The sequence below is a fragment of the Meles meles genome, chromosome 3, assembly GCF_922984935.1.
Source record: "Meles meles chromosome 3, mMelMel3.1 paternal haplotype, whole genome shotgun sequence".
Taxonomy (NCBI): domain Eukaryota; kingdom Metazoa; phylum Chordata; class Mammalia; order Carnivora; family Mustelidae; genus Meles; species Meles meles.
The window spans coordinates 141,774,144-141,800,265 of record NC_060068.1 but is presented as its reverse complement, the minus strand read 5'-3'; the positions used below and the strand labels follow the sequence as shown (position 1 = coordinate 141,800,265).

Below are 26,122 nucleotides of genomic sequence, written 5' to 3'. Positions count from 1 at the left end.
CAATCCAAGAACCTATCATTTCATTATTGTTTTTCATTCGATTGAGTGGATTTCAAAACTTGAAAATTACCCCAAAAGGAAACTTTACATTGCCACTAGATATGGGAAGCCAGCACCGCCGGCCACAAATAGAAACAAAGCAGTAAGACAGCAGAAGTAACAAGTGTGCGTTGGCGTTTCAGGATGACCCATCGCCCTGTCTGGGTGGCAGGCCTATCATGTTCCAGAAACTTCTGTCTCAAAAGGGAATTCAGCCCAGCCTGGCGGCATTTGGGACTCAGGCCAAGGGACCCACCTAAGTCTTCCCTGCTCAGGCTGCCCCTCGAGCCCCTGCACGACCCGGGGTGGGCCCAGACTCACAGGTCGAAGATCAGGTAATGGTGTCCCTCCTCAGAGATGCTGTCGTGGAGCCGGACTGTGGGAGGGACCCAAGCAGCCAGTTAACCCGGAAGCACTGCTTCCACCTCCTCCCGCCCTCTCGCCTCACCTCTCCAAAGGCCAACATACCAACTTCTCAGTCACTGAGCACAAGCCAGGTAACAGGTACCTTGACAAATGCCAGTGAACGACGGTGATTGACCTCGGGCATCGTCAAAAGAGGCCCAGGTTTAAAGATGAAAGACCCTTCCCTGCTTTGGTCAAAGTCTGGCCTCTTCCTTCCTCCAACCCTCAGCTTCCTGGCTGGGCAGTCTGGCATCACGGAAATGGCTCAGATTTCTGCCACTTGCTAGCTGTGTGACCCCACGCAAGTTGCTACACCTTTCTGAGTCTCTCTTTTCTTGCCTGGACAATGAGAATGAAACTCTTGGAACTGCAGCCTCGTTGTGAGAACTCCATGAGACACACAGGCGGTGTTCACCCAGGGCCAGCCCTGAGAAGATCCCTGCTCAGCAACCAGATGTGAGATAAGAGAGCCGGGGTTGGTGGGAGGACCGGGGTCCCTGAGTTAGGCCTGTAGAGAAACCATCATCTCCTCATCCCTCACTTACCAAGAACAGGGGCAAGACTCCCAGGAACCCAGAGCTTCCAAAATTACCCCTTGAGATTCTGGAAGGAAGGGCCCAAGGCCCAGAGCTGACTCAGGGGCTGTACCCTGCCAGCCAACTGCATTTTCTCCCAGGACAGCTTCACATCCTTTCCCTGAGCCACAGCTTAAAAAGGTCCGCAGAGCAGGGTGCGTGCTCAGAGAATCGGGATACGTCGCCCAACGGAAGATCACACAGCTGTTAAGATAATACGGCACTTACGTTTCCCCTGGTTCCGAATCATCTCTGAATTATGTTGTTTGGCAAAAAAGCAAAGCGCAAAACAGTGTGTGTGGTACTTAAAAAGATGTATTTAGGCCTGTTTATGGCATCAGTGTCTTTAGAAGGATACAAAAAAAGTGGGCATTGGGGGACCTTGGGGAGGGGAATCGGGAGGGCAGGAATGGTGGGTGGGTGAGACTCTCCGCTTTATCTGCGAGCCTTAGTGCCATCCGAATTCTGGCCATATGCACGTGTTTCTGACTCAGTATCGAGTCCCCCCAATGGCTTATGGCTCTCTTATCTGCACATAAAGTTTGGAGAAGCAGGTGTCAAATAGATCAGAGTAGGCATCTACTATAGGGGCAGGGGAGAAGGTGGCTAGAGATGGAGGAGGACAGGAACACAAATACTTTAAAAGATTTATCTATTTAAGTAATCTCTGCACTGAATGCGGGACTAGAACTCACAGCCCTAAGACCCGGAGCCATACACTCCACCAGGACTGAACTGACCAGGCACCTTGGGATCACAACAGGTATAGAAACACCTGAGAAGGTACAGACATCGTGTATCATATGAAAACATATATCGTACAGTATAACCTTTATGTCCCAAGGCTATAGAATATACTTTTAAAATTGTCTTCTCGTTGATCTATCATCAACTTGCATTATTAGTGTAGCCAGATAAAGTTAAAAAAAAAAACAACAACAACAACCTTTTCCGGGTGCCTGGGTGCCTCAGTTGGTTAAGCATCTGCTTTTGGCTCTGGTCATGATCTCAGGGTCTTGGGATCTAGTCCCGCATCATGCTCCCTTCTCAGCAGGGAGCCTGCTTCTCCCTCTCCCACGCCCCCTTCCCCCTGCCTGCGATCTCTCTCTCTCAAATAAATAAATAAATCTTTATAAAAAAAGGAAAAGAAGGCTCCCCGTCTAAGCAGCCAGCATGGGGAACACAGGCTGGATTCCAGCCGCCACCTGCGTAAGGTCACTGTGGTAGGCTTTCGTCCCTGAGAGGGGGCACCAGCACAGCTCAGAACCCAGGAGACAGGACACATAAAACCTCCCTCCCATCAGGGAAGGCTACCCTGAGAAAGAACAGTCCAAAGCCAAAGAGGAAAAGGAAGATTCAAGCGCCACCACGGGGCATGAAAGGGTCACGTGGTAGAGACTGACATGTCTGTGCTCACTGAACTATGTTGCCAGCTTTTGACTTTTTAAAATATTGCCATAGATCCAACAAATCTGTAACCTAGTTTTCATTTATATAGCTGGACTCACGAATTTCTGGCATTCTTTTCATATTTCCAACAGGGATGGGTTTTTTTCTTGGAAATTGAAGGGCAGTGCTTGCTACCCTTGCCTCTGCCCCCTGACGCACACTCCTGGTGTCCCCTTGGGAGGTTCGATGGAATGGCGAGAAGCTGGGCTCTGAAGTCAGTCTTGCTGGGCTCACATCCCATCTCTGCTTCCTGTAAGTTGTGTAACTTTGGACAAATTAGGTAACCTCTCTGAGCTTCCTTTCCTACCCACAGTGCTAACACCACTGGCCTGCTGCGGGGGGATAATCGATGAGGCTTGCAAAGCCCTCAACTCAGGGCCTGGCTCCAGGAGAACTTGACAAGTGAGGACACTGTCGTGAACCTCACCGACCAGCTTCACTCCTCTTACCTACCCCCAAATCCCCTGCTAAACTCTCGGGATGTCCCCTGCTCCCTGGGGTGGCCTCAGGGTCGGCCCCATCAGCAGGTGGTGATGGTACAGTGTGGAGCGCTGTCCCTGTCCCGTGTGCGCAGCACAGCAGGACCCCCTGTGCTGAGCCAGGGCCTCCCTGACCCGGTCCCCCCTCAACCCCGAGGCTGGGCACCAGCCACACGTGGACAGCAGCCAGAAAGCATGGCTGGAGTCACCCAGCAGGCTGACTAGGGCTCAGTCCAGCTCCTCCAGCCACAGGCTTGCCTCTGGGGTTCTGCAGCCACAGCTGCACCTGTCTCCACTTCTTCTGGGAGATTATAATCTACTTAGAAGTGAGACGCTTGGAGGCTCAGGAAGCAGGGCCCTTCTGGTCCCCGAGATAGTTTTGGGGTTCTTTCACAAATCCTCCTGATCTGGGGCTCAGCTCTGCTTTCCACGTCTCTGTGCATTAGCTACCCCTATCCCAATGCCATCCTCACTCCTGCTGCCCATCCTCAGCCCCCAGCAGAGGCCTTGGCACGTGGTGGGGTCCCGGATACCCTTGCCGTCAGGTGAAGGAAGGAAAGAAGGAAGAGTGAGAAGGAGGGGGAGGGAAGGGCAGGGGAGGGGAGGAAGGAAGATCAATGATGATGATGATGGGGAAGCACCATTTCTGAGACTTTACCACAGGCCAGGTTTGTGCTAAGTGCTTTCCTTGCAATTTCTCATTTAACCTGCCCAGCAATTGTAAAAGACGGCTACTGTGCTTGCTCTCACGAGCCTGTGCGCCCCAATACCTAGCGAGCAGCAGAGCTGGGATTGAACCCCAGGAGCAAACCACATTCTCTTAACCAGCACGTTAAACACAGTGCCCCGATCTGGTGACCAAACATACTGACGGCTCGGAAGAGTGAGAATTGCACGGAGGTTACGGTTTCGGGAGAGGTTGTCTTGTGCGAAGGTATAGACTGAGGATAAGGGGGAGCAGCCCCTACCTTGGGACTGTCGTGGGGCTATGCTTTAATTAATCATCACAACTCTACGAGGCGGGTATCATTGCCATTTCCCAGATGAGAAAACCGAGCTTCAGAGTGGTTCAGCAATGGGTCTAGGGTCACACAGCCATTAAGCAGCAAACCCAGGATCGGAGCTGCAGACTGTCAGCCCCAGAGCCTATAAGGTACTGCTCCCCATGTATAGTGGGGTGGGGGCGGAGGGGAGGCTGAGAGGGAGGAGGAGGCAGGGTTGACCCGAGACAGTTGTAGTGCGCAGCAACACACACACACACCCTCCCTGCCTCCTTCCCCTGGCGCTGATCGCCTTTCTAAGAACCATGGGACTTCGGAGTCAAGGCTCCCTCTCAACCCTTCCATCACACTGCTGGGCAGCTGGAGGCCCTGAGCAGGGCAGGAGCTGCCTGAGGCCACACAGTAAGTCCATCAGCCGGTAGTCAGGGATCGGGGTACAAGCAGGCCTGCTCCCCACCGGCCGCCTTGCTGCCCCTCCTCTCATTCTGGTCCTGGAGCCTCTGGCTGCTGTTTGCGCAGTTCTGCTCCCCTTCCTTGGGCACAGGGAAGGGGAGGTGCCTTTGGGGTATAAATAGCAGACTCAGCCGCTTCTCTCCTTCTCTCCAGCAGGAGAGTTAACCCTTGGGGCTCTGGGCACTGAGCTATGCTTCCTTCCCAAGGGCAAAGATGTGGTGGCTGCCTGAGTGGGAATATTGCTTAGAGAGCACCTAGGCCTTGTTCCTCAAAGTGTGGTCTGAAGCAGCAGCCTTGGCATTGCCTTGGAGCGTGCCAGAAATGCAGAATCCCGGGCCCCACCCAAAGCCACTGAACCAGAATCCACCTTTAAACAGGAAGCCCACGTGATGCAGAGGGTGTCTCCTTGTGGAGATGGGGGGAAATGGCTCAGAGAGGACAGGGCTCCCACCCAAGGTCACACAGCCATTCCCTGACAGGACTATATCTAGAATCTGCTCTTCCTCCCCTTCCCACCCACCCTGGCCACACCACCCCAACTCAGAACCCTGATGGGCAGGGATGCAGACCCCCAGTCCTGCATGGGGGAGGAGGGGAGGTCAGGCTGTGAAGCATGGTCTAGGCCCAGCCTCTCCCCTGCAGTCTGTGCCCAGTCTGCCCCCTGGGGCAGGACCTTGGAGCTTGCCTCTGGGGTGCAGGCAGGCTGCTGGTCTGGGTAGGTGGGCAGGCCACAGTGCCCGGCTGACTCAGCTTGGGGTAGGTTTGGGGAGTGGGCCGTTATGGTCAAGGCCACGCCTGGCCTATTTTTGTCTCTCTCCCGGAGCTTCGGAGCTTCGGGAGTTTTCCTGAAACAGCTTTTCTGAAGGAGGCTGCCGGCAGCGTGGGCTAGGAGGGAGGGCCCCTTCTTCACCTTCCCCCCAACCAAGCTGGTCTCTGAGAAACGTGGAGACCATTAAAGGCACCCCCTTTCCCATCCCTAATGCCACCATCCACAGAGAAGAGAGAAGCTGCCTTCCCTGCCCAGAAGACCCACTGGCTTGGTCAGGGCACGGGGCCAGGCTCCACCCACCCCCCCCCTCACACACATCCCCACCAGCTCACCGATGTTGGGGTGCTTCAGCAGGCGGCAGATGCGGGCCTCACGCTCCAGCTTCTGATGATCTGAAACACAGATGTCCAGCTGAGTCCCAGGTGAGGGAGGAAATCTCACCTGCTCTGTCTCTGCCTCTTTATGGCCTCTTATGGTCTGCGCCCCCCAGGGCAGCTCCTGGTCCCCCACCTGGATAAGCTTGCCTTTCTGGCAGAGCCTCTGGGTTCTCCAGGAAGGCGGTGGGAGGCAGCAGAGAAGGGGTGGTGGGGGGTGGGTTGCAGGGCCTTGGAAGTCCCTTCCTCTCTCTGGGCCTTTGTTTCTGGGGTTCTCAAATGAGGTGCATCTCCAAGTCCCATCTGCAGAGCCTGGAACACCCCACACCACCCCACCCCAGGGTAGGCTCCTGCTACCCTGCCTCCTGGCTTGCCCCTCGCGGGGCACTCCAGCCAGACTGAACTGGTAAATGGCATTTCCCCAGAGCCCCCCTGCTCAGTCCTCGCACTCAGGCTTGGGGGCCATCACCCATGTGGTTCTCTCAGCTTGGAACTTTTCCCTCTCAACCTCCCACTGTCCTTCACTGGCCATCACTCCTTCATGCCCACCTGTCCTTCGATATGCCCTCTCCTGGCAGCCTGTCCTGACTGCCAGGCTGGTAGGGGCCCCTACTCTGTGTTCTCAGGGCCTCAAGTCAACACATCTCACTTTGGTCACGGGGACCCTTACCCTTAAAGGCAAGCGCTTGGTCTCTGTTGTACCCCTGGCATCTTCTCAAATGCCTGGCACATAGTAGGTGCTCAAGAAGTCATTGAATTATAGAATAAACCATGGACTAATGAACCTTCTAGGGGAGTGTATGTTTCTCTGCAGCAGAAGAGCTGTATTAATTCACAGAGGCCGCCTCCCTTCCAGGGAACTCCGGGCCAGGGTCACCCCAGAGAATCTGCAGGGTAGAGCCCGTATGTGGCAGCCTTGGGGCTTTACCTGGAGCTCTCACACCTGCTCTCCAGGATTTCTGTCCAGACCCCCAGGGAGAGAGGCCTTGTTCGCCATGGTCTCCCGCCCTGAGGCTGCGGGGAACAATCCTAGCCGTGACTCTCTTCAGTCCTCCCAACCACCCTGCTCTGTGGGCATCACTGTCCCCACTTTAGGCACTTCTCAGTTTCCTTTCTGGTGCTTTTCTCACGATTCCATAGTTAATGCCTTAATTTAAAGAACCAGAACACAAAGGGAACGAGTAGAATATTTACTACGTGCCAGGCTCTGTGCAGAGCACCTCGACCCCATCTCAAGTCCTCACAACAACCCTTCGAGGGAGGCGCCTTCACGCTCCGACCTTACAGAGCAGGAAACAGAGGTTCCTGGAAACCGAGTACCGGGCTCACAGCCGCACCTGATCCGCGGTGATCAGCGGAGCCACACACTGTACCCAGGCAGTCAGACTCCAGGCGTGAGCTTTACTGTGCTGTAGCACTCTCTGCACCCTGACTCATCGCCCCTACCTCCATCAGCCCCCAATTTCTGAATGGGAAAATTGGGGCGCATAGGAGGGACCCCAGCAGACACTCAGAGGCAGAGCCCAGATTCGAACTCCAGTCTCTGACTGGCCCCTTCAGAGCACGCAGCACCCAAGGAAGGCAGTAAGGACGGAGAAAGTCCCAGCCCTTGTCCCCAGGCAGGCAGCTCCCCTTTTCCTCGTCTCTTCATTAGAGCAACCCCTGCCCTCCCTCCATGGGCTGCACAGACCAAGAGCAATACTGAAATGTGGCTTTTTCATCAGCAAAGCAATTAAGTCCACGCCTGTCTCCATCGAGCATAAGCTCAACTCCCCAGCTGGAGGTGGACTATGGGCTAGGGGAAGGGAGGCTGCCTACACTGGGGGAGGCAACTTCCCCCTGGTCCCCCCTCCCTCCCACTGGCCTCCCGGGCCCCAGCCTCCTTCCCCATCCTCCAGGATGGTAGGAGACTGATTCTGCACAAAGGAGGGGCCTCTCCCTCCCGAACAGCTGAGGGCCCTCAGTGGACCGAGGACGGCTGGACCCCACCCCCCCACCAGCCCTACAACCCTCTCCCCACCCCACCCATCCCCAGCAGAACCGGAAACCAAGCCAGTCAAGTGGGGCCTATCAGAGGGGGCTGGGGGCTATAGTTCAGGGGACAAGGTTGGTCCAGCCTGTACATTCAGGGGGCAAGGGACCCAAACGCAGAATTCTGATGTTTCACCACCAAGTGATGTTACCCAGGAGAGGCCCTGAAAGGACACGTGGGTCACACAGCCTCACGCTTGGGCCTGATGGCCAGCCCCCACCGCCGGAAATGCCAGGAACTGTTTTTATAAACCTGGCGATCATCTTGTGCATTGTCCAATCACGCCACTCTCTGGGCTTTTAGGATGAATTTGTTGAATTTATGTAAACATATAAATTATTCACCAGTTTTTGTATCTCTGACATGTTTCTATTTTCTAACATTCCTCAAAGGAAGTAGGGACTGCATTTCTTTTGACCTCTGAGGCATTGCCGGGTTCTGTAGGTAAGGAAACTGAAGCCCAGTGATAAGGAGCAGTCCTGTTATCAAAGTCAGTCAATAAAGTGGTCAAGCCTCTTTAGAACCCACAGCTCTGAGGAACCACTCCTGGATGCTCTCTGCACTCCAGCCAATAGTCTTTGGTAGCCAAGAACCTCTTATTAAAATATGAATTAGATTCTGTCTCTCCCTGGCTTCAAACTCCCCAACAACGCTTCAGACTCCCCATTGTACTTGTAACCAAAACTCCTCACCATGGCCAGGCACACCCCACTGGTCCTGCCTCATCTTGGCCTTGGAGCTTCAGCCACAGTGGCTACCTTTCTGGCCTCAGGCACACCAAGCCCCTTCCCACCTCAGGACCTTTGCACTTGCTGGACCTTTTGCCTAGGGTGCTTTCCCCCTCGGTCTTCTCATGGCTGCCTCCTTCTCCTCAGGCTGGTTCAGCACAATATCACCTCTTCAAAGAGTTCCCCTGGCTGCCTTTTCTGAGGGTCCCTCCTGCCCCATCACTTCCCCACTTCTCGGTATCACTTTCTTGATAACTCGTTGTTACCTAAAATTACCTCGCTTATTTATATGCTTAATGTTCTTTCCAGTCTTCCTCCCTAGAGAACAGGTGCGATGAGAACAAGACCTTGTCTGCCAGTCACAGCCATGCCCCAGGGCCCAGAGCCACTAAGCAGCTTGTCCAAGGTCTCATAGCTAAGAAATGGCAGAACTGGGATTTCAACCCATGTTCAAAATTACTGTACCATATTGCCTCCCATTCTTATAATTAATTAATTGACAAATCAATCCATTCAGCTAGATAGATAATAGCCTCCCAATGGTGAAAGGGCTGAGGGACTCCTCCTGCCCAAGTACCTGGAAGGATTGTCCCAAATGCTCACCATGATACCTGTGAACCTTCTCCCTCCCTCCCTAGGGGCAGGCCTCCAGGGTGTTGGGGCTAAGGGGCCCTGCCTTGCCCAAGAGCTTGGCAGGCAAGGGTGAGTGAAAGTAAGGTTCAAGGTGAGGTTCCTGGGGCCAGATAGTGCCAGCAGGGCAGAGCATTGGGGGAAGTACAATCAGGCAGCCTGGAAGGCTCTACCTGCAGAGTGAGGTGGGGGGGGGGGGCCCTCCAGCGGGCAGGTGGGACTCTGGCCAGTGGAAGAGAAACTAGGAGGAAAATAGACCTCCAAGTCTTGGAAGAGGAAATGCTCCCACCCTCTACAGAGCCTCAACCGGGTTTCTCCTCCTGGGAGGTTGGAAGAATAATCCAAGGGCCAAGAGTGCCAGGCAGCGGTGGGAAGTAAGATGAAGAAGATAAAAAAGATCTGTCTTCGGATCCTTAGAGCATGAACCTGAAGCTGAGGGGCAGTGTGAATGAGCTCACGCCACACTTCTCACCCCGTGTCCTGGGACTGGTTGCCCGGGAGCCAAGGAGGTGACCCCTCAGTGCTCAAGTGGCCAATGATTACTATGGAGGTCTCTGTACCCCCACCAGTCACTCCTGGCTGCACCAACCACATCCATCTGCCCAGCGTCCCCTAAAATATTAATGAGTTTCTTCTCTGCGCTGGCTGAGACTGTGGTTGGGAAGCCTACGGAGCCCCCGGCAGGGAGTTATCATTGAGCGAGCGAGCTATGGTCGCTGCGGACGGGGTTTTTTCATTGCAGGAGCTTGGGCCTCATCTACTGACTCTAGCCCTCCAGGATGGAACTAAGGCAGCCACTTTTTTTGAAAGGCTCCAGAGGGGATCTGGCAGGGCCTGAGACAGGCAAAATTTTCACTTTCCATTCCATGTCCTTAAGACTTCTTGAAATTGTTTACACTACGAGCATTTTATCTAAAAGAGTATTTTAAAAATACATATGAAAAAATAATCTCCTGGGCTGGGGAGCCACTCAACAGAACAAGAGGCTGACCCGGGTGGGGAAGGGGAAGCCGCAGCTCCCTGAGGTGAGGGGAGGGACGGACACCCCGGGTGGGCCAGGCCCCCCCACAAGGAGCTGCCAAAGTCCACAGGAGCGCCAGCAGGGGAAGCTTAGGGTATGTTGCCAAATCTTCAGCATCAAACTTCTCCGCTCCCCAGGCACCATGAGTGGCAAACAAAGGAACCTGCTAGAAGCAGCTCCACTCCTCCTCTCCCGCTGGGGAGAGAAGCCTTGCGGTTGGCAGACTTCTTTGAGATGGTTCCCCTGAGAACCTCCCCTCTCCCACCCTCCACACTCAGCTAGGCCCGGGCCACCTTGCTGTAAGGATGTCAAAGTCTCAACAAATTGCCAAAGACAGGGGACTTGCTGATTTCCCCTTGGCGCTGCCCAGAGTCCCCACTGCCCAAGGAATGCTTAGTCACCTTCCAGAAAAGGGACAGTGCCCCCTCCACTGCCTCCCATACACATCTGTCTCTTCCTGTCAGAGTGTGTGTGTGTGTGTGTGTGTGAGAGAGAGAGAGAGAGAGAGAGAGAGAGAGAGAGAACCAGGAGGCAGGGAGAGGTATCACTCTGAGAATACTGTGAAGTGACTTAAGAGGTCCAGTGCCCAGGGAGGACCTTGACCCCTGACCCTCCCTCATTTTGTAGTAACATCAACCAGTTACCCCAAGCCATGGCGCTAATCTTGCCCCCCCACCGCCCCACCCCTGCCCTGTATCTCAGGGATTGGGACATCTCCTTTGATCACAAGAGACCCAAAGCACACAAAGGGCTCCAGACTGCCACTCACACCACAGGAAGCCAGGCAGGTCCCAGCATCTGGACGTGAGGCCACGCTCCCACAGCCGCCCTACCCACCCTGGCTCCCTGCCTCTGGCTCCAGCTCCAGACTTTCCACGGGTGTCGTCCGTCCACACCAGCTTCCATGCCAAATGGGTGCCATCTCGGCCCCCGACCCTCAGAGAACCACCCTCCACATACCCAGCCTCTTCTCCCCACAGGACACTGGCTGTCCACGGGGGAGTTCAGTAACTAGGAGAAAGTGCTGGGATCCCCGCAGCACTGAGCCAGAGAGATGAAAGACAGCAATGCGCGGTCCAACATGGGGCCTGCTGGGAGGCCTGCGGGGGGCCATGTGAACATCCTGTACCAGACTCTGTGAACCCCACACCTGCTGGGCACCAGCCCCCACACAGATGCCGCTATGCCCGATCAACACCTGGCCATGACGCCAGCTCCTCGCATGACGTCTCCCGCGCTGCACCTGTACCCGCCGCACCCAGCAGGACCCCCTCCACCTCCAGGGGTCCCCAAGGCAGCTTAGACACCATTCAGAGCAGACACTAGATTTTTGAAGATAACCTTCCCCGACACACTGACCATGGATGCTACCATTACTGCTCTAACCACAAGCTAAGGGCAAGAAGCCAGGCTCCTGGGCAGGCTTTCCAAGTTCCAGTATCCACATGGACCACCGGGGTATCTTGCTAAAATGCAGATCCTGATTCCTTAAGCCTGGAAACAAGAATGTGCATTTCTAGCAATCTCCTGGTCATGCTGACGCTGCTGGTCTAGGACCACTTCCAAACCAGAACTACCTGGGGATTGATTTTTTTTTTTTTTTTTTTTTTTTCAAATCCCGGTCACACCCCACACAGATGAAGTCACAAACTCTTGGTGGGGAGGAAAGCATCAAGGGTTCTTAAAGCTCTCTAGGGGTTCCAGGGTGAGGACAGGTTGGGGAGCCCCTGTTCTAAGGACTAGTTAGGGATGAGAGGGGGGACCCGTGTGGCTGAAGCAGGTTGCCCCTAGAGTTCACTGGACACTGGTAGAGCGCTAAGACGTGTTGGGTGCTGTCCTAGGTACTGGGTAGAGCAGGGAATGAGAGCCGTCCCTGCCCGCTGGAGCTTATAGCCAAGACACGTGTTAAGTAAGGGACCAAGCCAGCAAATGGGACAAGTGCAGATTGGGGGAAAGCCACAAAGAAGGTAAACAGTAATAACTGATATAAGATGGGGGAGACAGCCTCAGATGTAGGGGTCTGGGAAGTCACTCAAAGGGTGTGACATTGAGTTGAAACCTAAAGGTTGAAAAAGGGTCAGCCTTGTAAGGAGCCAGATAAAGGAATGGTGAGTGCACAGGTCTGGAGATGAGAAAAGAAGCAAGTGGCAGAAAGGGAAAGGAAGTCCCGCCTGGCACCTTAGCTTTCACCCTGGGTAGGAGGCAGAGAGGCTGGCCTGTCCAAGAGGCTGTGTCCTCTAGTCTAGATCTAATGAGGAAGGAAAATGGAGGGGTCTGTTCTCATAATACCCACAGGAAGAAGAATCTCCCCCTGTATCATCACCCAGGGGGTCAGACCCAGCTCCTGCTTCTAACTCAAGGCATAGAGGGGAGAAGAGCCCCAGAGGGCGAGCAAGGCACGGATCTGCCACCTACCTCTGGCCGAGAGCTTCTTGGTGTTGATGATCTTAGCAGCATACTCCTGACCAGCCAGCACCTTCACGCACCTGCGCACCACTGAGAAGGCTCCCCTAGGAGGACAGAGAAGGTGAAGGAGGGAAGGAAGGGCCCAAGGGATGCTTCGCTAGGACATGCCAAAATTCATGCATCTGTACCTCGCTGGCTAGGGAGACCTCCTGCAGGGCTGCTCAGCTCACGGGGGCCGCGTAGCCTGACTCAGGGACAGGGCAGGGCTGGCCACTCAGGAGAACACCCGCCCGCAGGTTATGAGGCCTTGGCCTCGTGAAGGGTGAGCCTTCCAGAAGTGTAAGAAGTTGGGCCCACCAGGTTGTAAAACATTAGAATCATGTAGGGTCAGAATCACAGAATCTTGTCTCCGAAAGATTTCAGTTTTTCAGGTTTTGAGTAGAGAGCACAGCAACATGACTCAAAGTTCAAATGGTATAAAAATGTAGGTAGTAAGAAGGCTCCCTCCCACCCCTGTACAGCAACCTCCGAGGTCCTGTCCCCGGGGACAGCCAGCATTCCATTCCTTGAGCATCTTCTCGTAAATACTCTCCACCACATAAAGGGCTTTGGACCTCACATGCTGTTCTGCGCCCTCGTTTTTTCAAGAAATATTTTGGAGACACTCCTTCCATATTGGAACATACAGAGCTCCTCATTATTTCATCAAATGGCTGTTCTATAATGCATCTAGCCAGTCCCCTATCAATGGGCAATTAGGTTAGTTCAATCCATAATTCCATGCATATTGCAAACAGCCCTACAATGACTAACCTTCTACATGTGCCTTAGAATTATTTTTCCCACATGTGCAGGTGTCTGTGGACCCACTTCGAGAACTGGAATTACTTGGTCAAAGAGTAGGTGTTATTAGTGATTGTGATAGATGATGGGAGATTATCCATCTTAGAGATCGTACCGACTTACTTTCCCCGGTATGCAAGGGGACCATTTTTCTCCACTCTTGTCCCAATGTGTTATCAAATTTTCTTATCTTTGCTAGTGAGACAGGTGAGAAATGACAACTAGGTTTGATTTGTAATCCTCATATCACCAGCAGTAGGGAAACACTTAGAGCGAGGGCTGTGTCTGTGCTTTGCAAGGGGACACCAATTATTGCCATGTGGAAGGTGGCCTGTTTACCAAATTGTTCAATATTTTGATAAAAGCCTGCAGTTTGGATGTTTACATGAAATTTCCCAATTTTTAAATACTGGACCTTTATAAAAAAAAAAAAAAGTAAACATAGTGCCTGGAAAAACAAACCTAGTGTAAGGAGGGTCAGGTGGTGCATCTAGGAACGACCTCACACCCCCTATCACGAAAGTCATCTAGTGCAATTCTGTCGTGTCACAGAGGAGGCCCCTAAACAGCCAGACCCTGACGGTTGTCACTGCCATTAGTTCCCTAACCACAGACTAATGGCAAGAAGCAGGTCTATAGGCAGGTTTCCTCAATTTTAATGTGTATATGAGTTACCAGGGTGTCTTATTAAAATGCAGGTTCTGATTGCTGATGTCAGCAGTGGAGCTGAAGACTCTGAGCCCCAGTGTAGCTGGGTGTAGACGGCTCATGTAGCTAGCTGTACACAGGGCCAGGTCTAGAACTCGGGTATTTGCATACACACTATCCTTCCCCCCACCCCCGGAGGGAGCCTGCCACTCCCAGCTTCCTGATCATCTGGCCACCCCTCATCACATCCTCCAGACTTTGATGCCCTATCCTCAGCACAAGGGCGGGTCCAAGCCCAGGAAGGCCGCCGTCTCGGCACACACCCTGGTCATAGTGTCTCTGGTTTCATATCCGAGCCTCGTGAATGGAGTGAATGGAAAACTGGAGAGGGATGAGGAAGAAAGAGCCAGGAGGGAGCATGAGACCAGGAAATGTGACCTTGTAAGAAAGCACTGGAAAGCACTAGACTATACACTTACACTAGAATTCCTCGGCAAGTGGTTCGTCTCATGTAACAGTGGACCCTCCCTGGAGGGTGGGGTGCACCCTTGCTGTCCTTCCCCCTATCTCCCTGCTCCTCCCACCCCAGGACAGCAGCAAGACCTGAGTTTCCTTCCCAGGGAAGCCTCCCTGTTAAGGACGCCCTCATCTGTGCTCCCAGAGCACTCGGCCCCTCTGCATCTAGCCCAAGTTCACAGTTGCTCTGTTGCTTGTCCTGTTTGTCCCTCCCACCTGATGGTAAATTCCTGAGAGACAGGACTTTAACTTTCTTTCCCACGTCCCCGTACCCTAGTATCCAGTGTCTTCTACACACAGGGCCTCCATAAGTGTTACTTTGCAGAAACAAGAAGTGGGTTGAATTCACAGTGAGAGAGACTGAACGAGGCAGGGGAGTGGACATTATGTCAGGGTGTTAGGAACAGGAACAGGCATCTGAAGAAGGTAGGGCACGACTGGTCTCTCAAAGGTGCCCACCCTACCCAGACAGAGGGATGGACCCAAAGACCTTCAGGTCCCTGCCCAGCTGGCGACCACAATCCCCAAAGGCCCCAGGTGAGAGTGTTTAAAGTGGCCTCATCCAGGAAAGGTTGGAGAGCTCCAGGGAGAGCAGGGGCACAGGCGAAGAGCGGTTATAAGCTCCTGAGTGCAGGGGCTGGGTCCTACCTCACTTACCAGCAGCTAGCCGGTGTTTGGTCCAGAGCTTTCAAATAATGTGGGCTGGAGGTATGCAGGGGAGGAGTAGGGGGAGGAAGGCAAGGGAGGAGGGATGGATATAATTTCTCCACTAAAGAAACAAATTCTACGTGAAAAGTAAAAAACGAAGTGAAAAATTCCGTCCCAAGCAGAGACCTTAGACCCATGCCTATCGAACTGGCTGCATTGGAATCCCCTGGGGATATTTAAAAAATACATATACCAAGGCCCTATCCAGACTTAATCAAACCAGAGCTTCTAGGTGGGGGCACAAAGGATCTGTATTTTTATTTAACATGCGGTCCAGGGACTGTCTCCTGCCTGCCCTCTGGGGGTGTCCTGCTAGAGGCTCGGACACCGGCACCGATGGGGACTGTCACATACAACTCTCTGCAGGGGAGCTTGGCAGCCCCATGAAACCTAGGCTCTGCCCTAGGAGCTGAGGACCTAGGAGCCGCATCTGTAAGACAAGAGAAGGTACATTTGCTAAACTTCCTTCTCAGAACACAGTGCCAAGCTTTTGTGTAAATCCCAGCTTCTAACTAGGGGTCCTTTTTTTTTTTTTTTTTAAAGATTTTATTTATTGTCTTGAGAGAGCGAGAGAGAGAGCATAGAGGAAGAGGGAGAATCAGATTCTCCACTAAGTAGGGAGCCTGGCGTGGGATTTGATCCCAGGACCCCAAGATCATGACCTGAGCTGAAGGCAGCTGCTTAACCAATAGAGCCACCCAGGCGCCCCTACCTGGGGGTCCTAACTAGGTTCCAGTTAGGGGAACTGACTAGGGGAGGGCAGCCACAGGGCCCGTGTACCCACAGAAGGACATCCTGTGCTCTGAGAATAGGTATGTGCATTTTTTTCTGGGGCAAGGATGCATAGCTTTTAGCAGCTGTTCAGAGGGAGGAGCTTATTAAAACCAGTTCAGAGCTACTGATGCAGAGGGTACCAGCCTCTCACACACCCAGACGGTATCTTCCTTTTAAATGCACATACACCGCTAAAGCTCCTTCTTGACCATAGCAGAACTGCGGAGTTGGCATTAGGATCCCCATTTAACAGATGGGGAAACTGAGGCCTCAAGTGAACAGGCATATTCCTAGTGCATCTGTGAAGAGGATTCAGGACACCTGCTCTTCTGACTCCACCAAAGGCAGGAAAGTGTGACCCTCCAGAGCAGGGGCTCTGGGCTCACAAAGCTGTGAGCCCACGCTTATCCTCAACATGATATTGAGCTAGGCACTTCACCCCGACCTATGCAGCCTCAGGTCTCCATCTACCCTGCTCACCATGGTGCTGGGGGTCCAGGAGACAAGGGGCAGAGGAGAATCTGCAGCAGAAATGAGACCAACCTCCTCTCTGGTATCCTTTGCTTTAAAAAGACCTATTTCTGCATTCCCGTCCTGCATGAGCAAGTGGCCACAGCCCAGCAGCCTTGGCAAACAACAAAAAAGCCAGCCCAGTCCTCCCACGGCCCTGAGGCCCTGAGCGGAGCAGGTGGGCAGCAGGGGGTGGGGCAGGAGCTTGGAAATGGCGCAGGGCAGGGAGGGGAGGAGGCCAAAGTGGGGAGCTCAGGGTGGAAGGCAGTGACCAGGGGTCCTGAGAGGAAGGGATGAGGCCTGCGTGTGAGAACCCAGTGTGAGTGTCCACAGACGGTCCCGGGAGGGTCTGTGAAGGTGTTCCTGGGTGACAAGGGGTCAAGGGGGCCTGTCTGCCCACAGCCGTGGGCGGCCAGCCTGGGCAATACCCTGTGTGTGAGATTCCACGGGGCTCTGGGTGTGACAAGGCGCACGTGTCTCACCCTGGGTATGAAATATACATTCACATCAGCAAGCACGGAACGTGGGCGGGGAGGCATGTGTGTGAGACAGACAGACACAGGAGGGACAGAATCTCAGCTCTCAGCCCCACTGGAAGGTCCTGGGCAGGGGCCTGCCCCAACACGGGCCTCACTTTCTTTCATCTGCCACATGGGGGTTTGGGTGGGAACGAGGCTAAATAGTATAGCGCCCTTTCCATCTGTAATATTCTCTACCAGAATATCCTGTGACGGTGAAAATATTCCGTGTTGTCCAATGTGACAGCCACTAGCTTCATATGGTTATAGAGAACTTGAAAGCTGGCTAGTGGGAATGAAGAACTGAATTTTGAAGAACTGAATTTTTAATTTTACTTCATTTGAGCAGATGTATGTGGCCAGTGACTACCATATTGGAGAGGGAAGTTCTATGGGGATAAGAACAGGGATTCCTGAGCCGGGCCAACCAGAATTCAAATCACGGGGTAGCCACTTACCTGCAAGCTAGTTAAGCTCCGTAAGTCTGTTTCCTCCCCTGTGAAATGTACATGAGAACAGTACCGGCCCTGCGCAGTTGTTCCAAGGATTCAGTGAGATACAATAAGGTATGCGATGGGTTTAGCACAGCCCCTGGAGTCTAGTAAATGCCCAAGAAACGCCTTTTATAGGCATCATTATCTACGAAGTGATGAGAACAGCTGGCATCATCAGAAACAAAATGGACCTTGTTTGCCAAGCTCAGGGAAGAGGAAAGCCAGGAGAGGAGGTTGCGGGGGCCACGGTGAGGAGGGGAAGGGGCTGCTTCCCAGGGTAGAGCACCCTGCCCTGTGGGTGTGGACACAAGCAGGCAGGGAGGCCCCGGCCTGCTCTCCAACAGACAGATGGAGAGGGCGCTCTGAGAGTGGGTCCAGCACGGCTAAGAACATAGGGAATGTGCTAATGGGCCGTGAAAAGCAAGATTCACACTGGGAAATTGCTTTCTGGCTGCCTGGCAGGCTCGGTGTCCTGGGAGTTGCTGGCTGTCAGCCCGCAGGGGGCTCACCACTCTTGCTGGCCTAAAACAGCCCAAAATGCTGACGTGGAAGCCAGGTGAGCCTGGGAGCAATCCACGAGGAGTTGAAAGAGCTGGGTCCTCGCCCAGCTTGGCTACCAGCTTGCTTATCCTCTGGACCTCAGTTTCCCCATTTGCAAGATAGGGATGAGGACCCTCAGCCACACTTCTTCCTGGGCCATTTGTGAGAAGTCTTTCCTACACAGGGATGGGAAGAGATTCCTACTACCCAAGACTGCTTCCTGCCAATTTCCTCTAAAGTAAACCTCCCCACCTTTACTCTGAGCTGCCCAGAGCCCAGCCAGGCCCCTGGGTCTCAGCAGGCACAAGACTGTTTATGGGGGCCTTCTGGAGATAACCGCGCCCCCACTGGACCCTTTAATTGTCAGGGGTCCTGATAATTATTGGGTCTTCTCTTCATTGGCTGCTTCCTCAAACACACACACATCTCCCTTATTCTGGAAAAATAATCATCCTGCTCCCCCCAAGTTTTTAAATTAAAAACCACGAACCTTTCTCTCGACCCAACAGCTTGGGCCACTTCCTTCCTCCCTCTTTGCTGCCAAACTTCCAGAACAAGTGTCCGACATCCGCTGCCTCCTCTTTCCACCTCCCACACTCCATGAACCCACCACAATCTGGTGCCCACCCCCGGGCTCCCTGGAAGGAAGCTGTGCCAGGCCCGCCCACCCAATGCCCCCCCCCCCAAGTCCCTGCAGCCCCAGTGGGCCTGATCCACTTTGCCTGCCCCACACCAGGCGACATCTGGCCTCACTGGCCTCAGGCTTGGAGGCCCAGCTTCCCTTTCGTTTCTAGGTGGCTGCACTCTCTCTGGCACCCTGCCTCTTCTCCCTCAAGATCCCTACCCTCTATTCTCTCTCCACTGCCCTCTTATCACTTCTCTCCTTCTCCTCCACCTGGGCTTTAGCTGGGAATCCCTGGGGAGGCCCTGGGTGGTCATGAACACACCTAAAATGTCAATAAAATGGTTCTGTGTCTGTGCATTATTCTGTTCATCAGCTTCACAAAGCATTCTGTGACCCCACCACCCCTGCAAAAGCCACTGACGGTCATACAAAATTGAAACCTGCGTCTCTACAACCCTTCATTTTTCCAGAATTCCAGTCCCGACTTTCTAGCCACTCACCATCTTGCCTGGATGCTACGTGACAGACAGCTCATAACCAAAATCTGGTCTCCCCAGGAAAGTCTCCCCACTCTCAGTTAAGACACCTAAGCGTTCTACCTCTCTGAGATGAGCTGGAGTGATTTCAGAAAGTTTCCAGTTAAATGCAGGCAGACCTGTTATCTGTGAGAGGATTAGTATCCTGAACGCCTTGGTGGTCAATAACTCACAGCCCAGGTTAGCTGATCTGATCACTTAGCAGAGAGCAAGGCCTAGGGCTGTGGAAGCCAGAGCAGAGGGAGGCAAAATGTTGGGGGAAGAGACAGAGCTGGGGCCGGCCACCAGAGCAGCTCCACCGAGGGGCCAGGATGTGGGCCACATGTGGCTGTGCGAGGAGCTGCCGTGCCCAGTGATATCTTCCCATTGAGGTCCACACTTTCCCCATTTCACAGATGAGGAAACTGAGGCCAAGACCTTGAACCCAGGACTCTCGACTCATCGTCCATTGCTCTCTCCAATACCCCATGCTCTCAGATCAGAGGGGGCCCTCACCTGGGGTCTGTGGGCTTTAGGGCAGAGGGATCTGCGGGAAATAATACACACATTCTGTAGGTTGTCATGAGTGCGCATTTTTCTAGGAAAAGTGCCTGTGGGTCAGATGAGATTATCTGAGGGGGTCCTAGATTTCCAGAAAAGTTAAAAAGCTGGGGTCAGGTTTGCTGAGAAACAGAAAGGATACTCTGTTTCCACAACACCTACCTTTGAGAGCTTTAAGCAAATCCCTTCACCTTTTTGGGCCTCAGCTTGCCTATCCGTGAAATCAGCTGTGGGTCAATTTTAAACCCACTCTCCCTTAGTTATTTCTTTTCAACCAGTGATGCCCTTTTAACAACAAAACACAGCTATGCAGGTCCCCAAATGGCAAATAGATCAGAGGAGAGAAGGCCTGTGGGGGCCGGAGACTCCATTTGTTTGGTTTTTCTGTCTCTCCTCCCCAGTTCACCACAGCAGCTCTGCCCAGAACTCCACAAAAGACAGCATTTTACAGCCAGAAAATTCTAGGACCTTATTACTGAAGCCACACATCTCCCTCCTCCCATTCCAGGCTGCAGCCACCCACGGCCAGGCTCCAGAAGATGCGGCAGGGACTCGGTGTCTTTGAGCTGTCCCCTACCCCACAGACCTGCCCCATGCCAACCCAGCAGAAGTCTCGTGGGGGACACAGAAGGCCCGGGAACGGGAAGATTCTGTTTGCTGCGGGGAACATTGAACCAACAGAAGTCCCAACATATTTCTTGTTTTGGCTGTGCATGGTTTTTCTTGAATGGGTTACAAAAAGGGAACTTGAAAAATATTCGCAGACCTTGGAGATAGGACCAGAGCAGACAGAGCAGGGGGTGATGTGGAAGGTCTGCCTTCTCCCCAGGCTACATCCACCTGCACACCCTGAAGGCTTCCAGAGGTTCAGAGAGAGAGAGGCTCCAAGGGCTAAGGGGGCCAAGCGCCAGACTGGAAAGAGGCTGGAGTGCCCTATTTTTGTGTGTCGTTGGCTTGTGTGACTTTGCGCAGGACCCTGGCCCTCTCTGGGCCTGAGTTCTTGATCCATAAGACAAAGGAGCACGCCTCATGCCAAGTGAGCCTGATGATATTCTGGCCCCTAAACCATCTCCCACTTCATGCTTGTGGCATGTCTCCAGCGAAGGCAGGAGGAAGATGGAGGCGAGGGGGTGAGGGAGGGCTGTGAGTGTCTGCCTGTCTGGGGCCACAGTGCTCGCTACCTCCTGAGGCCGAGTCCATCTGGGGGCCTAGAGTGGGGGTGGCGGTGGGAGACGAGCCGTTCTCATAATTCGGAAGTCCTGCCTATGCTGAGCTGAGCTCCACCTCTGTGGAGCTTAGGCTCTGCTCAGGAGAGGACACCAGCTGAGAGGGGAAGAGAGGGGAGAGGGGGGAGGAGAGGAGAGGAGAGGATACGCCCCCCTCCCCCAGCCCACTCAGAGGGGTCCTTTCTTCCTGCTCAAGTCCTCCAGCTCTTCAGCTTTCCCTCACTTGGCTTGGCTTCCAGAACTGCCCCACCCTGCCCGGCTCCCTCTTCAAGATCATCTAGGAAAGGCTTTTTTAATTCCTTCTGAGCCCTAAGCATCCAAAAGTTGGGGGCAGATTGAGCAGGCCTAAGAAGAGTAGGATCCCCAACCTCCCTGGGGCTAAGTACACACCTCAGAGCCTTTGCCTGTGCTGTTCCCACTCTGAGGCACACTCTTCCATCTTCTTCCTTCTGACTAACTCTGATTCAACCTCCAGCTCCAGGCTCACATCCTCGGGGGAGCCTTTCCTGATACCTTCCTCGTCCCAACTAGTTGAGGTCTGTGCATCTCATAGCTCCGTGTTTGTGCTCGTAGTCCTTATCTAGTTGCCCCTCCCTGCCCCCCCACCCCTTATCTAGTTGCATGTAAGTAATAACTTCTGGGGGCCCCTGGGTGACCTAGTCGGTTAAGCATCCGACCCTTCCTCTCAGCTCATGTCCACTTCCCACTAGGCTGTGAGCCCCAAGGGGCAGAAACTGCATAAGCCTTGCCTTTGGGACCTCCTGGGCTCAGCGCAGGGCTGGGAACAGAGCGTGTGCTCAGTAAACACTTGTTGCGTGGATCCAAGAGGCACAGACATGTTCCTCCTTTTATGTGATCCCCAAGGCCCTCCACTTTCTCCAGCACAGACATCTTGGGGGCAGTAATACCCTGGAAGGCCTGGGTTGGGCCTCAGCTGGTGGGGATCTGCCCTGGGGGCTGCGCTGACCTGCCCTGGGGCGGGGAAGGGGCAGGCTTCCTACTGTGCCCCAGAGAAGCTCCAAAGAGAAAGCAACACGGGCAGCCTGAGTGCAGGAGAAGATGGACTCTGGCTCAGGGAGAGGTGTGCAAATAGGGAAGGGCAGGGTCGGGGATCAGGTCCTGTGCTGGCCCCACCCTGAGGGACACTCAGAAGCCCAGACAGCATCGTCTTGCTCTCCCTGCGCTGGGAGGGACACTCGTGCCGGAATCTCTGTCGGAACCTGCGCGCATGCGGAATAGGAGGCAGGCTTTGGGCTCCAAGGCTCGCCCTCCCCACCCGGGGAAGGCCGGGGTCCCAGACTGCAGGGGTGCCGGCAGCGGTGTCACTGTGTGCTTGTGCGGGGAGGCGGGCGGGCAGGAGGGAGGCTCAGCGGAGTGTCAGTGTGTCTCGGGCTGTGTGGGGGCGGCTGTGCGGGGGCGGAGGGCTGCGGCACGCACCAGAACATGTGCGTGCATGCCTGCCGCTCGGGTGGCTTGGAGGGGGAGGAAGGAAAGTCTGTCCCCTTCCCTGTTCCTGCACCCCCCCACCTTGAGGACCTCCCTGCCCCCCACCCCTAACCCAGCATCCCATCCTTGGTCTTCAGCCCCTGCACTGGACCTGGTCCCCTACTTTGACTTTAGCACAGCCTCTTCCTATGGCCTGGGGCTATTTCTCTCTGGGTGTTGGTTCCACCATCTAGGCTATAAATAGAGAGTGTATGGGTCCTCCCAGTTTGATGTTCTGGGAGTCGGAAATTTCCCAAGTGTGCCTTCCACAGAGGGAAGCTAAAGAGGGCAGCACCTCTACTGGGGCATTTCAGCATCTGCGGAGTTATTCTGATCCCCATTTCACAGATGGTAAAGCTGGGGTTCACAAAGGACAGGGGATCCACACGGGGTGGTCCAGTAACTCCGAGGCAGAGTCATGACTGGAAAATAAGCCTCAGCTCAGAATTCTCTGGCCCAGAAGTCGTTGGCCCCTCTGCCCTAGTAGCGTCCCTTGGACACAGCAGCAAGAGGGGTCCCTCTCATGAACTGCCCCCCACATGCCGGACGCTCGCCCGCTGGGCCTCCCTCTCCTCAAGCCTCAGTCTGCTCCGCTGTCTGATGGTGCATAAGCCCTCTGCCTCCCTCAGAGCTAATGGATGGAGAGCTGCCTCACTGGCCCCAGAGCTCTGTGAATGTGAGAGGCTATTAGAAGCAAAATGAAAGCACACCCCCATCTTCAGGGGTTTTCTCTCCCCAGCATTACCCTATGGAGCCTCCTGACAGCTCAGCCAGGGAAGGAGGGATTGCTGAACACGTCTGATGGATGTTAGAGCTTGTCTCCCGTGAGGGAACCGCAACATCCGAGTTCCTGGTACCTCATGAGGTGTGGGGAGCAGCCTCTGGGCCCCAGGTCCCCCCGCCCAGGCCCAGTTCCTGACACATACCATGTGGGTAAAAGGGGCAGAAGTCTCCAGGACCAGCTCTTGCCTGTCCCTCTGCTGACCTGGCTTGCCCCTCCCCCAGCCCAACACTGCCCTCCAGTCGATTTCATATCCCAGTTTCTAGAGGAAGAACGGGCTGCTCTCTATCTGTTCTGCCTCCCTCGCTCTCCCTCTCTCAAGTAAAACCTCCTTCTGGACCGCTCCGTGATTACACAGGCTGCAGAGCAATTCTCTGCCTCCCTCACCTCTCCTGGAAGTGGGATCCAAAGCCCAGAGAATGTCAAAGGCTGGAGGAGGCATCCTCCTTCTCTGCCTCCTGGAACTGGACCCCTTCCCCCCACATCCTGGGTTCTGCCTGGAGCTCTGGCTTGGCTGCCCAGACCCGCTCTGACCACGAAGCTGCCATTACCACAGCTGGCCTCTCAACAAGCTCCGATGCTCCTATGGGCTTTTATTTCTTGCATCTCCTGGGAGGGAGAAGGGTGGGGGTCAGGGAGGAGTGAGTGAACCAGTCTCCGGATTCCACCTTAACCTTCTAGGGGAACTGGAATCAAGATCCTACTTTTGTGCACCCCATGCAGAGTGGGACCTTTGTCCAGGAGCACTGAGGGGCTTCAGAAACCACCACCGAGGGCCCTGGGAAATCACTCCCTACCCAGCTGGCTGCCCACCAGGTGGGAGAGCAGCAGCTGTTCTTACATCCGTAGCGAGCCCTACCTTGGGCTCCTAGAAGGCCTGCAGTCACTGAGTGGGATGCCAGGAAGCCCTCGAGGCATGTGCCCTCCTCTCCAGCCAGGCAGCCCAGGGCCCTGCAGAAGGACGTCCAGTGCCTCCCCTGCTCCCTTGCAGGACCATGCCAGCTGCCTTTGCAAGTCACCCTGCCAGTGATCTGGAGTGGGCTCCTGGAATGGGGGCTCAGCTTCTGGGTGGTGGCCACCGTGTCCCAGCCGGCGGGGACTGCGGGTCCACAGTGGAAGGCTGGGCCCTGCAAACATCTTCCTGGCTTCTCCCCGCAGAAGGGGAGCTGGGTCAGGCCCTTCCCCCAAGCTGGGCCAAGCCCAGACAAAAGGGAAACCTGTGGCAGGCCCCAGCCTTGGGCTTCAGCCTGCCTCGCCTTGGCCAACAGTGATCCCGACAGTGGTCCCTGCTGAAGGCCCACTGTGTGCCAGGCTTGTCATTAGGTCTTCACTTGTGCCATCTTACTGCATCCTCACAGCAACTGCTTTTATCTCCAGACTACAGGGGGAAAGGGGTGCGTCATGTGGCCAGCGTCACAGAGCTATGGGTGATGAGCTCCAGGGCCTGGGCCATGGGCTGGGCACTGCCCCTACCCGCCCCGCTGGGTGCCTGGTGTGCAGAGCACGAGTCCCAGCTGCTCCCTGAGGTACCCTGGCCTTTTTAACCCCTGCATCAGAGACAGGGAGCCTCACTCCCTCCCGGTACAGGAGCCCAGGCCCATCCCCAGCCTTCCTAAGGTCCTGCAAGCTCCTGACATTGTCCGCAACATTTCGTAGATCTGTGCTTTTCTCCGGAGATGTAGACTTGGACTTTCATCAGATTCCTGGAGGAATACGCGACCTAAAAAAGGTTAGGAGCCCTTGTGGTTCCAAAAGGAAGAGGTCTGAAATCGATCCGACACGGACTGGCCGTACCTGCCACCCTCGCTCTGCCTGCCATGGCCACACCAAGACTCCCCGTCCTCTGGAATTCTGCCCCTGCCCGGTCCTGGCAGGCAGTGGGGTCGAGAAGACTCACGAAGGCTCTCTGCACCAAGTCAACCCCTCTCCTCCCCACCAAGCATCTGGTCTTCATGGTATCTATCTCCTCTTGGGGCAAAACATCACTTTTATTTTCACTTGAAGGGCCTGAGTCACATCTCAACTCCATTTCCCTGCACTCTGTGACGCAGCCCTCCGAGCACCAAGCCTCGGTCATCCCCTGAAAGGCAGCTCCCAGCTAATGGGGGAACCCTGGCATTCCGGGGGGTGGGCGCGGGAACCCCGCCAGGCAGGGGCCCTGCGCCCTACAGCAGACAATATCAGTCCTCCAGAGAATCTCGTGCCTACTGCCCGCCCCTGCCCCCAGCACACTCAGAAACACACTCAGAAGCACAGTGAGTCTGCAGGCAAGAGTGACTACACGTCTGCACGTGGGTGTGTACCTGTACAAGGGACCTGGTGTGTACCTGGGAGTGCCAGGATAGCCTGGTATGTGAGTGTGTGTGTGTGTGCAGGCAGCCTACTTGTACACAGCCACAGGCCACCTCCCACACATATGCAGACACCAGCATGAGCTCACACATGCCTTCAACACCCACACTCCCACCCGAGCCTGTGGCCCAGGCCTCACACGCACGCATATAAACCTTCCCGTGTGTACGCCCCCCCCCCATCCCCACACAAATGTGCATGTCCGGACCTCAAAGGGATACCACTATGCCCAAGTCCCACACACACATCCTTACAGAGACACATATTTGCACAGACCCAGCCCTCAAACACATCTCTGGCTGACGTGCACACAGCTCTGACCTGCCATACGTGTGCACACACAGTGACGCACATTCACGCCCGCACCCCCCGTGCAAACCGGCCCACGGTACCCCATGGGCCCCTTGCACACCATCACGGTTGCAGGCCTTCCACATGTGGCTCACGCCAGCACCTCCTGCCGGTGCACCCATGTGAACATTTGCATACTCTCTTGGAGCACATAAGTGTACCCCAGAGTCAGTCCTCCCACAGCACACATCAAAAGGCACACTGGTATGTGTCCTTCTGGACGGCACACTGGCACAGATTTGCTCCCGGTGCCCCTTTCCCCGGTGCTCCTGCTGCCCTGGCAAAGACCACCCCGGGCAGGGGAGCTACTTTGC

The 26,122-nt window shown here is 54.7% G+C and overlaps 1 protein-coding gene across 3 annotated transcripts in view; it reads right to left on the bottom strand.

The window, feature by feature from the left end:
• Positions 1-26,122, bottom strand: part of CAMK2A (calcium/calmodulin dependent protein kinase II alpha) — a 60,785-nt gene that overhangs the window by 33,562 nt on the left and 1,101 nt on the right. For all 3 annotated transcript variants that reach the window (XM_045999567.1, XM_045999568.1, XM_045999569.1), the window contains exons 2-4: positions 12,371-12,465; positions 5,503-5,562; positions 361-415 (exon numbers count right to left, since the gene is read on the bottom strand). In XM_045999567.1, coding sequence (XP_045855523.1) covers positions 361-415; positions 5,503-5,562; positions 12,371-12,465 — 210 coding nt within the window. The remainder of the gene's footprint in view (positions 1-360; positions 416-5,502; positions 5,563-12,370; positions 12,466-26,122) is intronic.